The 13178-nt window shown below is 32.5% G+C and overlaps 1 protein-coding gene across 1 annotated transcript in view; it reads right to left on the bottom strand.

Moving 5' to 3' along the window:
- The window catches only part of ZNF711 (zinc finger protein 711), a 37049-nt gene that overhangs the window by 4940 nt on the left and 18931 nt on the right, over positions 1-13178 (bottom strand). Inside the window, exons 2-4 of the mRNA XM_012647133.1 lie at positions 8658-9209; positions 1760-1915; positions 907-1044 (exon numbers count right to left, since the gene is read on the bottom strand). Of these exons, the coding sequence (XP_012502587.1) occupies positions 907-1044; positions 1760-1915; positions 8658-9209 (846 nt within the window). The remainder of the gene's footprint in view (positions 1-906; positions 1045-1759; positions 1916-8657; positions 9210-13178) is intronic.

Raw genomic sequence — 13178 nt, forward strand, 5'->3', positions numbered from 1 at the left:
TGTCAAGGTAATGCAGTGAAATGGAGGCTCTTGCCCTTCTAGAGCAAAACAAAGTAGTGTTTTTCTCAGCATAGCAAGAAGACAGAAGTCGCCTTAGGAAAGGGCTGCATTCCTATACTGAGGTGAGGAGAAAGTAGGCAGAGAGTAAAATGTCCTTATAAGGAAACATGCAGCATGGCAAGAAAGGAAACCTGAGTAGCTTTTTTCACCCTGTGGTACTTAGCCCCAAGAAACCTTAAGCTGTGACTACTTGGAGACCATCAACAGCATAATAAATCAAGATCCTGGCAGCTTGGCTTGGAAGAATACTTACACAGATAACCCTTCAGTGACAGAAGAAGAGCAACCAGTTAGCCCTCCACTGGTAAATCCAGAGAGAGGCCAACAGTGCTCACTGGCATGTGGAAAGAACAATAATAGCAGAAATACAGAGTTTTCAGTTCAAATCCTGCCTTCTCTACTTAATATTGAAACGATCTTGGGCAAATTATTTTCCCTGCATCTTTTTCCCTTCCATAAAACAGGAATGATACCACCTATCTCAGACATAACTTGTGAGAATTAAATGAGATAATACACTGCAACACATCCAATAACATACACACAAAGTAGGTATTCAATAATTATATATTTGCAAGCTCCGTTGAAACCAGGAACTGTATGTTGCTCATCTCATCTCTATATTCCTAGCATAGTATATGAGACATAGTATTTCGTGTTTGCTGATTTGTACAATACATGAACGGTCAAAAGGACCCTTCCCTTTTAAATTATTTAAAGCAAAGGGTCAGGCTTATTTTATCAAATTTTTCTCCTATATAGTACTTGTACCTCTGAGATTTTTTTTTTTTTTTAAGAATGCATGATGGCTACTGATAAGTCAGTACAGTGCCCCTTTTTTCTTACTGATATCATCTTCTTCTTGGGAAGAATCTTTAACTGCCATGTAAACCATCTTCTCCCGTTGCATTCGGCTCTGGTCAAGCACTCCAGCTACAGAATGTCCACTGGTATACTCGCTCTCTGTGACAATTTCTGTTCCACCTTAAAAATTAAAACATTTATCAAAATTGAGAAGTATCATGAAATAATTCCCTGATAATTAATAAGGAGGAAATATAAGAAATATGTTCCATTAGAAAAATATTTTTAAAAAATTCCAAAATAAATTTGAAAGTGCCAACAAAATTTTCATATAAATTACACCTTACATTTCCAGTAATTACTTAGAAGTAACAAAAATTGCTAACACTTACATCACACTTATATGCCAAGCACTACATAAGTCTTCTATATATATTTATCCATTTAATCCTCACAACAGCCCTATTAGGTAGTTACTATCATTATGGCCACTTTATGGATGAGGAAACAGAGGCAGAAGAAGGTTAAATAACCGAGGGTCACTCAGCTAAGTGGCAGAACTAGGATTAAAACCCAAACAGAAAAAAAAAATACCAAATAGCCTGCCTCTAGAATCCGTGTTCTTAAACCACTCATTATAATTTCTTAATTTAAACCAAATCCTCTCCACTAATTTGTTTCGATATTTTCAGCTGCAATATTCTACTCATGTTTGAAAGAATTTAAGAATGACATATTCTGCATTTCTGTTTTATATTCATACACAATTTTTAAAAATATACCGTGCCCAAAGAAACCTATAAAAAAATCTGTGCAATTTTCAAATAGTCTACAGAAAAGATAAAAATAAATTCTAATTCCTATTATAGCGATAAATTAAAATTAGTCTTTGTACCTATCTCAACATCATCTTCAGCCTCTGCTTTAAATATATACACTTTTATTACTTCTGAACCAAACCCATCTTCTTTAACATCTTCTTGTGAACCATCACTGCCAATTTTTAATGATGTGTTCCCCATATGCTCTAATTTCTCTCCAACATCATCCACTGTAAAATATAAAAGAGGAAAAGTTTCAGTCAAAAAGTACCATGGACATATAGTGGGTGTTAAGCATAACTGCAACCTGAAATAAGGTGTTAAACCACCTACCCACCATATTCACTTGATGACCTATTTTGTAGCCATTAAAAGTGTTATGGTTCATGGAAAAACAGGTACAAGATCACAATTATATAATAGAATCTATTCACAGATTTCAATTTTTAGATACAAAATACTTAATAACCATATACCTTTAACTAAAATGGTTTGAGAAAATATTAAATCATCTTTTATCACTTTCAACATTTTAAGTTAAATCCCAACACTAAATTTAATAACAGAAAAATTAAGAACAGAAATTACATATTACTCATAAAAGAAGCTCGCATAAACAGCTCCCAAATTAAAGTTGTTTCTAAAACCAATTAACACACAAGATCTAGGATTTAGAAAAAGGAAACACAGAGAACATAGAAATGACTTTTATAAAAGGGTCTTTTCATAAATCGTCATGAAAATAAAATCTTAGTCAATACTCTAATTTCCGTTGAGTCAATAGACAATAACTTCAAGCCAGAAATTTTGTATACCTCTACATTTAGCAATGTATGCTTTATTTCAAAATTACATACAAAGGAAATGCCTAAATGAATGCTTCTAACTTTTGTCTTATCAACAACCCAATGCTTCAGTGAATATAAAAAAATAATATATAAAGGCAAAGCAACGATATTTGAGACTATTACTTATATTTTATGTATACTTACAAAATTCGATTCTCTGCTATAATCTTTAAGTATAACATTTAGTTTCACATGAATACTATGCATGAACTATGCAATAAATATATTAATGAAATTTGTCCTATGATCATAAATAATATTCAAACAATATGTCCCCCTAGATATCATATGCCTACCATTTTTATTTCAACATTGTTCCTATAAAAAACTGAACTATAACCTAAATCAAAAATCTTTTCCTCCTTATTATATACATCACAGTACCGTATGTATATGAAACATAAAATTCTGAAGCCCCTGAGTATACCTAACAATTCTAGAACTAATAAAAGCAGAATAAAGTGGCATTAAAAAGCTTTTAACTTGGTACTCAAAAAAAATTTCACCAAAATCTAAATGGGTCAAAGTCTAACATTATCCCTACTTCGGTTTCAAATTTGATACATATAACTTCAAAAACAGTCGTTTGGCCTTTCAAAATGGAAAACAACACATTTCAGAAATTCTTTTCACATTGCAAAGCTACTTTAACTTTGTGATTAAATATAAATGATTACACTATTTAAGAGTTTGAATAGTTTATTGCCTATGAAAGAAAACATCAAAATGATTGAAATGAACAGACTAAATATTTTCATTCCATCATAGCTCCTAATTCTATTACTGTATTTTCAGCAACATTTTTGGCAATGAAACAAATTATAATGAAAGAAAAAAATGATGAAGTATCTAATATTACTAGTTTAATAGATTCTCTTGTAAAATATGTTGAATAAAATAAGATCATAGAAAAAATTAAAGGAATAAGTTAAGTTTTCAGGAAAACAGTACTCTTTCATTCTTAGAAATAAAGACATAGGATATACAAAAACTTCAAAAAGTATCAAAAATATTAATTTCCTAGTTTGGGATAACTTGTAAATTAATGAAATAATTAAAAATACTCATTTGATAAATCCTACTTTATTATATATAAATGGTTTAAGGTGACCATAGTTCTCTCTGGGATAAGCTGAATTAAAAATATAATTCGCAAAATTAAAGCTAATGAAATAAAAGACATTTTTGAACACTTCTTAATAGGGCTGTAGCATAATTTTAGCTTTAAGTATTGAAATTACCGTTGCTATTCTCTCTGATTCCATTTCTAACTTTTCTTAAGGTTCATACTTTAAGTTTAATGTATCCATTATTTTCTCCTTAGATTAGATTCCTCAGAATGAGCAATTTTAAAATGCACTAACTAAATGTGTTCTTTATTTTAAGTTCATAGGTGATAAAGTTATTAAAAATGTTGGTGTGTAGCTTTAAGAGGTAAACCATCAACTTGACCAAGATTTATTCTATATCCTTTGTTACAGAAAGTACAAAATTAACAAAGACTTAATAGGCAATCAACTGACTTTAGGAATAAATCTACAAAGACTCTTCTAAATGAAGATAATACTCAAAATACCTTAAATCCAAGCTTAACTTTTTTGCTTGTTGTAAGGCATGCAATATTCAAGTCCCATAGTATTGTTTCTCAATCTAGTAATAATATAATAACCACTATAGAATTGTACTGGCACATAATATGATAAAAAAGAGTAAGGTGTATTGTTTGCCAACACTGCAAAGTTTGGTAACATTCAATATTCTTTTATAGCCTATTGGCACAATTTGATTAAAATTTCATTTTAGTAAAATGAACAATATAGCATTCCGTTTTAAAGCTAAGTAGGCTTTTTGCTGTACTCTTTGTATGTTACATCTACCAAAATTATATGGCGGGTATGATAACATAATTATAGTATACTGATATGCCACAGGGATGGGATCAGGTAATATACAGAAGATCTATATTTCACAATATATGGAAAAATCAAAAAATTAGTCATTGTCAGATTTCAAACGTGTGTCAATCCTAGGTTTCTACCCAAGAAAAATGAAAATATATGTCCATACAGAAACCTGTACACGAATCTTCATAGCAACGTTATTCATAGAAGCCAAAAGGTAAAAACAATTCAAATGTTTATCAACTGATGAATGGATAAATAAAATGTGATATATCCATATAATGGAATATTACTAGTATTAAAAAATGAATGGGTCGGGCGCAGTGGCTCATGCCTGTAATTCTAGCATTCTGGGAGGCTGAGGCGGGAGGATCGTTTGAGTTCAGGAGTTCGAGACCAGCTTGAGCAAGAGTGAGACCCTGTCTCTACTAAAAATAGAAAGAAATTAGCTGGACAACTAAAAATTCGCAGAAAAAATTAGCCAGGCATGGTGGCGCATGCCTGTATTCCCAGCTACTCAGGAGGCCGAGGCAGAAGGATTGCTTGAGCCCAGGAGTTTGAGATTGCTGTGAGCTAGGCTGACACTAGCCTGGGAAACAGAGTGAGACTCTATCTCAAAAAAAAAAAAAAGGGGGGGGAATGAAATATACAGGTGACCCTTGAACAACACGGGTATGAACTGCATGGGTCCATTTGTATGCAGATTTGTTTCTGCCTCTGCCATCTGAAACAGCAGACTAACCCCTCTACTTTCTCCCTCTCCTCAGCCTACTCAATGTGAAGATGATAAAGATAAAGACCTTCATGATGATCCACTTCCACTTAAAGAACAGTACATATAGTTTTTTCTTCCTTATAGTTTTCTTAACATTCTTTCATTAGCTTATTTTATTATAATACAGTATATAATACATACAACATACAAAGTATGTGTTAATTGACTTATCAGTAAGGCTTTTGGTCAACAGTAGGCTATTAGTAATTAAGTTTTCAGGAGTCGAAAGTTATACATGGATTTTTGACTGCACAGGGGGGTGGGGGTCAGCACCCCTAACTACCACATTGTTCAAGGGGTCAACTGTACTTATACATGCTATGACATGGATGACCCTTGAAAACATTATGCTAAGTAAAAGAAGCCAAACACAAAAGGCTACATATTATATGATTTCATTTATATGAAATGTACAGTATAGGCGAATCTATACAGACAGAAATTAAGTTAGTGGTTACCTGGGAGTAGATGGGGGGGGGTAACTGTTAAAGGGTATAGAGATTCTTTTTGGTGTGATAAAAAAGTTATAAAATTGACTGTGGTGATGCGTGGGTAACTCTGTGAATACACAAAAACCCACTGATTTGCATACTTTAAATGGGTGAATTGTATAGTGTGTGAATTACATCTCAATAAAGCTATTATATTTTGAAAAATTACAAAGGTGATAACTTTGTTATTTTAACCCTAAAATTGGAGAGGTTTGAATGAGATTTCCCAGCATGACCCTACCAAGATATTTGCTTCATACAAAATTATGTTCTTGGAAGAAATATGAATTGATTTTAAAAAGTCATTTAAATACATTATACTGGTTCTTTATAAAGGAACTTCTCTGCCCCAGGGAAGCTTTTCATAAAGAAAATAATCACCCATAAATGTCTTATGGGTGTTAGGTATTTTTAAAGAAGAGCACACCTGGGACAACTTTAGACAGATAAAGTTATACTATATTAATTTCCAAGTTAACTTAGCACAAATGGGAGAACTTAACATCTGTTAAGATAAAGAATTTGTGAGCTCTGGCCTGAACATGGACTAAACTCAGATGCACCTCAGATATTGTGAGAAGATAAACTACTCATTAACTCTAAAACTCAACTACTGATGAGGTTTCCTTACAGGAATATTTAGGGATTCAGGAACAAGACAAAGATCTGTTTTAAGTCCTCAACTTTATCTCTTAGATATTTTGAAAATCACTATTTTGAAAAAAAAAAAAAAAAACAGAGACAAGGACTTCTTGAATTGACACTGAGGTCTTTCAAGGCAATTTATTCTGTAACTCCTGAGAGATTCAATGGCTAACAGAAAGCAAGAGGCAATGAAAATGAAATGAAGAGTAAGGAAGAGATGAAGAAAAATTAGAATAAAATAAATTAAATGGAAATGGTAATAGTAAATAGTCCCAAATTTGAGTATGATAACCATTATAAAAATGGTCAAGTATCTGAGTAATGGGATAATGGGTGATATAAGAAAATACTTAATTTTTGTATATTTGTACACTGCATTATTATAAAAAATAATTAAATTTTAAAGAAATTTTTAAAAATTGTTGCTGTTTCTTTACTAATGATTAAAGAGTTAATTAATCCCCAGCCTAAATTTCCCCTAAAATAACCTCACAGTAGTTTTAATAATATTAGAACAATACAATGTTCTTCTTAATTTTCAGTCTAATTCTATTAGACTAGAAGGACAGAAGTCCTTGCATTTGACATGAGGTAATTATCAAAACAAATATTCTGGCCGGGCGCGGTGGCTCATGCCTGTAATCCTAGCTCTCTGGGAGGCCGAGGCGGGCAGATTGTTTGAGCTCAGGAGTTCGAAACCAGCCTGAGCAAGAGCGAGACCCTGTCTCTACTAAAAATTAGAAAGAAATTAATCGGACAACTAAAAATACATAGAAAAAATTAGCCGGGCATGGTGGCGCATGCCTGTAGTCCCAGCTACTCGGGAGGCTGACGCAGGAGGATCGCTTGAGCCCAGGAGTTTGAGGTTGCTGTGAGCTAGGATGACACCACGGCACTCTAGCCCGGGCAACACGGTGAGACTCTGTCTCAAAAACAAAAAAACAAAAAAACACAAATATTCTAACTTAAAATGTTCCAGAAATTTTTTTTAAAAAAAAAACTTTGGAAGAATCAAATCACAGTAGATAATGTAAAGTATACCTATTCATACATAATACATGACATAAAAATTTTAGATGACTTCAATACCAAACAGTTTAATTTAATGAATACCCTTTTGAAAGCGTATTGAATTTATTTTAGTACAGGGAGACTACCAACTTTTGTCACATCATTTTGTATGAAAACCAAAACTGAAGGCTTTTTTTTTTAAATGTCAGGTTAAGATGTAAATATGGAGTTGCTTTAGTAATCCACATCTATTTGAGAATAAGTAACAACATTTGCAGTCTTTTAGTGGCTTAAATCATTGCATTAAAGCAATGTAAATATTTACCTTCAAAAGTGCTTATGGAGTAAAAAAGTTAACATGCTAAAATTCAGAATCAAATTTACAAATTAAATAAATCTAGTTCATTTTTAGTATTAAATTCACTGACATGCATATAACATTCAATTACTTTACACACACATATATACACATTCCACCTGGTGATTCACTTCCCAATAAATCATTTTTGTATTTTAAAGAGAAAAGAAAAAAATCCTACATGGAAAAGTGAAGTCTTTATCTAATCTTTACTACTTGTAGCATGAGCCCTTCTAATTTAATAAGGAATAGATTCACCTCTTCCTTAAACTCCATCAATAACTTAACATGAGATTTTTATTATCGCTGTTGCTCTGGCAAATCTATTACTTAAAAAGAGACAAAATATTCCTACCTTCTCCCTTCAGATGGAATATTTTAAGGATCTCGCAAAGCAGTTTGAAATAAGCATGTTAAATAGTTTTGCATAAAATACACGCATACATATTTAGACAAACAGAATATAAACACTGGGAGAACTGTAGGACACAATCTGAATTTACGATTTACTTTTCAGTATTTAACTTAAAAATATAACATTTCATAACATATTATGCTTACATTCCTAAGCAAAACTAAATTCACAACTCCATGGCTGGCTAGAAAGCTGTGGCTGTATAAAAGGAAGTTCCCATATTTAAATATATATATTTATCATTAAAATTTTATAACAGTTAATGTTCTTGTTGAACCTGCCAAATCTATATTTCTATTTTAAGATACTAATAAATTGCATCATTTTACTTCATTTCGAGAAAGACTTTTTATTGAATAAATTAAAAACCTGAGTAAACTCAAGAAAGCATCTCAAAAACACAGCTTCAAAAAAATTAACTTTCAAAGTTTCCCCTATGACTTTTATTGAATATATCCCCCATCCCAGAAAACCTTTCAAGATTAATGTAAATCTCATGAGTAATTATGGACTGTATGTTTCACTTACAAGATATCATTAAATAGTCTTCAGAAGTGCTCTTGACGTCGTCATCATCATCATCATCATCATCTTCGGTTTTTATAGTAACTGTAGAACCAGGAACACCACCAGCTGCTTGAATCACAGTTTCTGTATCTGAATTAGTTACCAGAACCTCCTCTGATACCATTGTGGGAGAGTCAACTCCTGACACACAATCTTGGACCACATGTTCCAAGTGTCCATCAGGACCAGTAACAAGGTCAGCCACAAAAACCTGCTCAGGTACCCTAACGGTTTCTGTAATTAGTTCAGAAGTCAAGATATGATCACCATCATCTTCCTCTAAATCTTCTTCAATGGCAACATCAGCTTCGAGTACAGCTTCAGGAACAATCACACCTTCTGTTACTACATCAGTCTCTGCGATGATATCAGGCCCATGGACAACTTCAGCTGCAAGGCCATGATCAAGAGTTATCCCATCATCTGTGACAACATCAGAAACTAATACAGCTTCAGGAACTGAAACAACGATATGATCTCCATCGATATGCGCAGTACCAGCCATTCCAGCCACTATAATACAAACAATTATCCAAAAAAAGATAAAGTTATTTTATTAATTAAAAGTAATGTATTTAATATATCAAATTCTATAAAATATTTCTTAAACACTAAATAGTCCTGGCCAAATATATCATTTTTAAAAATCGCTGACAATTTAACTGCAATAAAAACCATCACCAACAAGGAATTGGGATAGAGGTAGATGAAAACAATGTTAGTAAAATCTAAATTAAGACCTTAAAAATCATGTACTTTATTTTTTAAGTAAAATATAAAAGCCATAATGAGATATCACTACAGTACAATTAAAACAGCTAAAATAAAAGGTGTAACACCATAGGCTGGTGAGGATGTTGAGAAACTGGACTTCTCATATTATTGGTAGAAATGTAAAATGGTAGCAATCACTCTGGAAAATAGTTTGGCAGTTTCTTACAAAACTAAACATGTACTTACCATACAACCCAACAACTGTAATCTAGGGCATTTTTCCCCAGAAAAATTAAAACATTACTAACAGTTCACGGTAGTCATAGTAGCTATTACTTGTAGTAGCAAAAAATTGGAGACAACCCAAATGTCCTTCAGTAGGTAAATGATTGGTTAAACCAACTTTGGCACATCCTTACCACAGAACACTATTCATCAATAAAAAGGAACAAACTATTGACACATTCGACAGCCTGAATCTTCTCCAGAAAATTATTCTGAGTCAAAAAAGCCAATCAAAGGTTATGATATCATATACCGTATAAATGAAATAATTTATAATATTCTCAAAATAATAAAACTATAGTGATAGAAGGACAGATTAGTAGTTGCTAAGTGTGGGTGGGTGTGTGTGTGAATACCCAGGGATAGCATATATATAATGATAGAGTAGTTCTGTATCTTCATTGTGGTGGTATTTACGTGAATCTGTATGTAGGATAAAACTGCATAGAACTATATACACACATGCACACAAATGTAGATAAAAACGGTGAACACTGAATGAGCTCTGTGGTCTAGTTAACAGTAATGAACCAATGTTAATTTCCTGGTTTTGATATTGTACTACAGTTATATAAGATGCCACCTTTAGAGGTAGATGAGTAAAGGATACATGGGATTTTACGAACTACTTTTTCCTACCTCTTCTGAGTCTATGATCGTTTCAAACTATTAAAATAAAAAGAACGTACAAACATAAAAGGATACTAATATGTTAAATTAAGTAAGCTAATAAAATATTCTATTATAAAATATGTATTACAAACATGAAAGTCCCTAAACTTCTTCAATTTATAAAAACACTCAAGAACGAAAATCAAACACCCCATGTTCTCACTTATAAGTGAGAGCTAAGCCATGGGTATGCAAAATAGACACCGGAGACTCAAATAGACTTTTTGAGAAGGGGGGTGAAGGATGAAAAATTACCTAATGGGTATAATGTACACTATTCAGGTGATAGGTACACTAAAACCTCAGACTTCACCACTATACAATATATCCATGTAACAAAACTCTACTTGTACCCCCAAATCTACTGAAATTTTTAAAAGAAAAAAAAGAACTATTATATCCAAAAGTGGAAGGCATGTTTCAACACCTGATGTAGTGGGGAAAAATCCTACTCATTTTAGACTAAGATTTGGTGATGATAGTAAAGCTGTAGGAAGAAAGTTTTAATGTTTTCTTTGAGCAGCATGGTAAACAACTTACCTACCTTATAAATATTGTATGAGCATAAAATCCCTTCATGTAGAATTCTGTTAAGTTCTGCCTCCCTGAGATGGTATAGCAAACAAGAGAGTTTGTGGACCTGGTTATACTAATAAATTACATGAAATCATCCAGTACAAACCTTTCCCACATAATGATCGCTCTCTACAAAGAAGTACCTGAAAGAGTGCCATTTGCTATACAGTGTTCACTATTTTTAACCATTTCATTATGGAAGTTAGTTGACAAGTTAGGATGGAGACCATCAATACCCTAAAAGCCATCAAAGAACAAGGTGAGAAGGGAAAACTCAGCTTTCAACAGAGCTCTTGGGCTTATTTTCCTTTCAACCCTTCTGGATCATTCTCACCATTCTCAAACTCTCACCTAAACCACTGAATTACCCCAAAAGGACACAACTATTATTCTGGAAATCTGGTAGACAAAGGGAGTATGTATAAAACAAGTGCTTTTTATTTGCTTGTTACTCCACTGGCCATTTCAGAGATGGGTAAGAGGTGGGGGTTCAAATTTAACATTCAATAACTGGAAATGTGGTTTTAGCAAGAAAAAATTAGATATTAATCCTGTAGAATCCACAGTATGAGAATTCTACATATATAAACAATAAATTACTATTTCATAGAAATATTTTTACAAACCAAAGATTTAAAATATGGAAAATTCCATTCATTTTAGAGAACTGCTGGAGATTAGTCTGGTTCCTGAGAATAGACAATAGAAAAGTGTGGAAGAATAGAATGCTAGTTATTAACCTGGTTCAGTGCATTCTAAGGAGATGGCATAGGTTGGAATAAGTGCTTTTGAGTTCACCTCAAAAGGAATTTACATGTCAAAATAAATCAGGTCTAAAATGAAAAAAAAATCCAAATATGCTTGTTACTATGAACCAAATGATTTCAAGGATACTAGACCAAGAACTAATACTTCCCCCACAGAGTATACTGGCAGATTACACAGACCAAGATCTACGATTTCTCCTATTAAATTTTGCTCTTTTCTCTTATCAGTTCATCTGTTACATTCCATTGAATTTCTAAACAAGTCACTTATTTATCTACACATTAGCTGTATTTATTGAACACTATGTAATAAGCAACCTGCTAATATTTCTACATACTTTGATCTCATTTAATCCTCAGAACAACTGTATAAGAGTGTTATCATACTCATTTTAAACATGAAGGAACTATGATTTAGAGTTGTTAAATAAGCTTGCCCAAGGTCCAAGCTGGGAACTGAACTCACTGACTCTAGATTAGCTTTTTTATACTTGCTTAAGAGGAAGATAGAGTTTATTTACCCTCGATAGTGTTTTGTAAAAAGATTTACAAGCTTAACCAAGTGAGGCACTACTAGAGGAATAGAGGGAAAGAATAAAAAGACCTATTACATAGTCACTCATTTAAATTTTAAAGCATTCGGTAAACAGCACTAAATGGCATTAAGAATTTATCTTACTAGCTTAGGAAATTATAAATGATAAGAAAAAATCATTTAAAAAGTGTGAAATCAATTAGATAACCAGACAGTAAGAAACAAGTCCTGGTTCAGGTACTTCCCATTTTATTAAAGTTATTTCATTTAAATGTGAATACCTGGAGCATCACCAGAATGATAGTATGAAATCAGTTATTTGTTGGGTCTGTCTTGGATCACTATCTAAGGCTGTTTTGCTATTTATAAGTCCCATAGCACACAGACTTTCTGCAGCATTAAAATTGTAAACAACTATTTAATTCAATGGCAGGCTTCAAGGACAACCATTATACTGAGACACCAGCAAGGTTATTACAGAAAGCACAATGTTGTAAATTTTTAAATCTCAAGTATCCTTCAAAATAAATTGGTGTAATGAATTCTGAATTAATGATTCAGATTCTCCAGATAGTAGTCATCCCATACTCCCAACCAAGAACCTTAAAGAATTTAGAAATCATGTGCCACATAATGTTCTTATTTGGCTAGCTCTACCTGTGTATGCTAAACATTATGTTTCATGAATATCATTAATTTATAGGGTTGCAAATATTTAAACTTTGATGCTAACAGAAATTTAAACAGAATGTATCTAATCTCTAATGAAATTTTAGAATTTAGAAAGTTTAATATGTGGGTAAAATAATCAATCAGAGGAGTGCTGCTTTCAGAAGAAATCTAATTTACCAGGGATAAAATTTCCAGAAGCTCTCCCAATAAAGGTCTTTTTAGGTTTAGACCTATCTGACACCTTTGCATTTCACAAAATAT

This window comes from Propithecus coquereli, unplaced genomic scaffold (assembly GCF_000956105.1).
Source record: "Propithecus coquereli isolate 6110/MARCELLA unplaced genomic scaffold, Pcoq_1.0 Scaffold257, whole genome shotgun sequence".
In the NCBI taxonomy this organism is placed as follows: domain Eukaryota; kingdom Metazoa; phylum Chordata; class Mammalia; order Primates; family Indriidae; genus Propithecus; species Propithecus coquereli.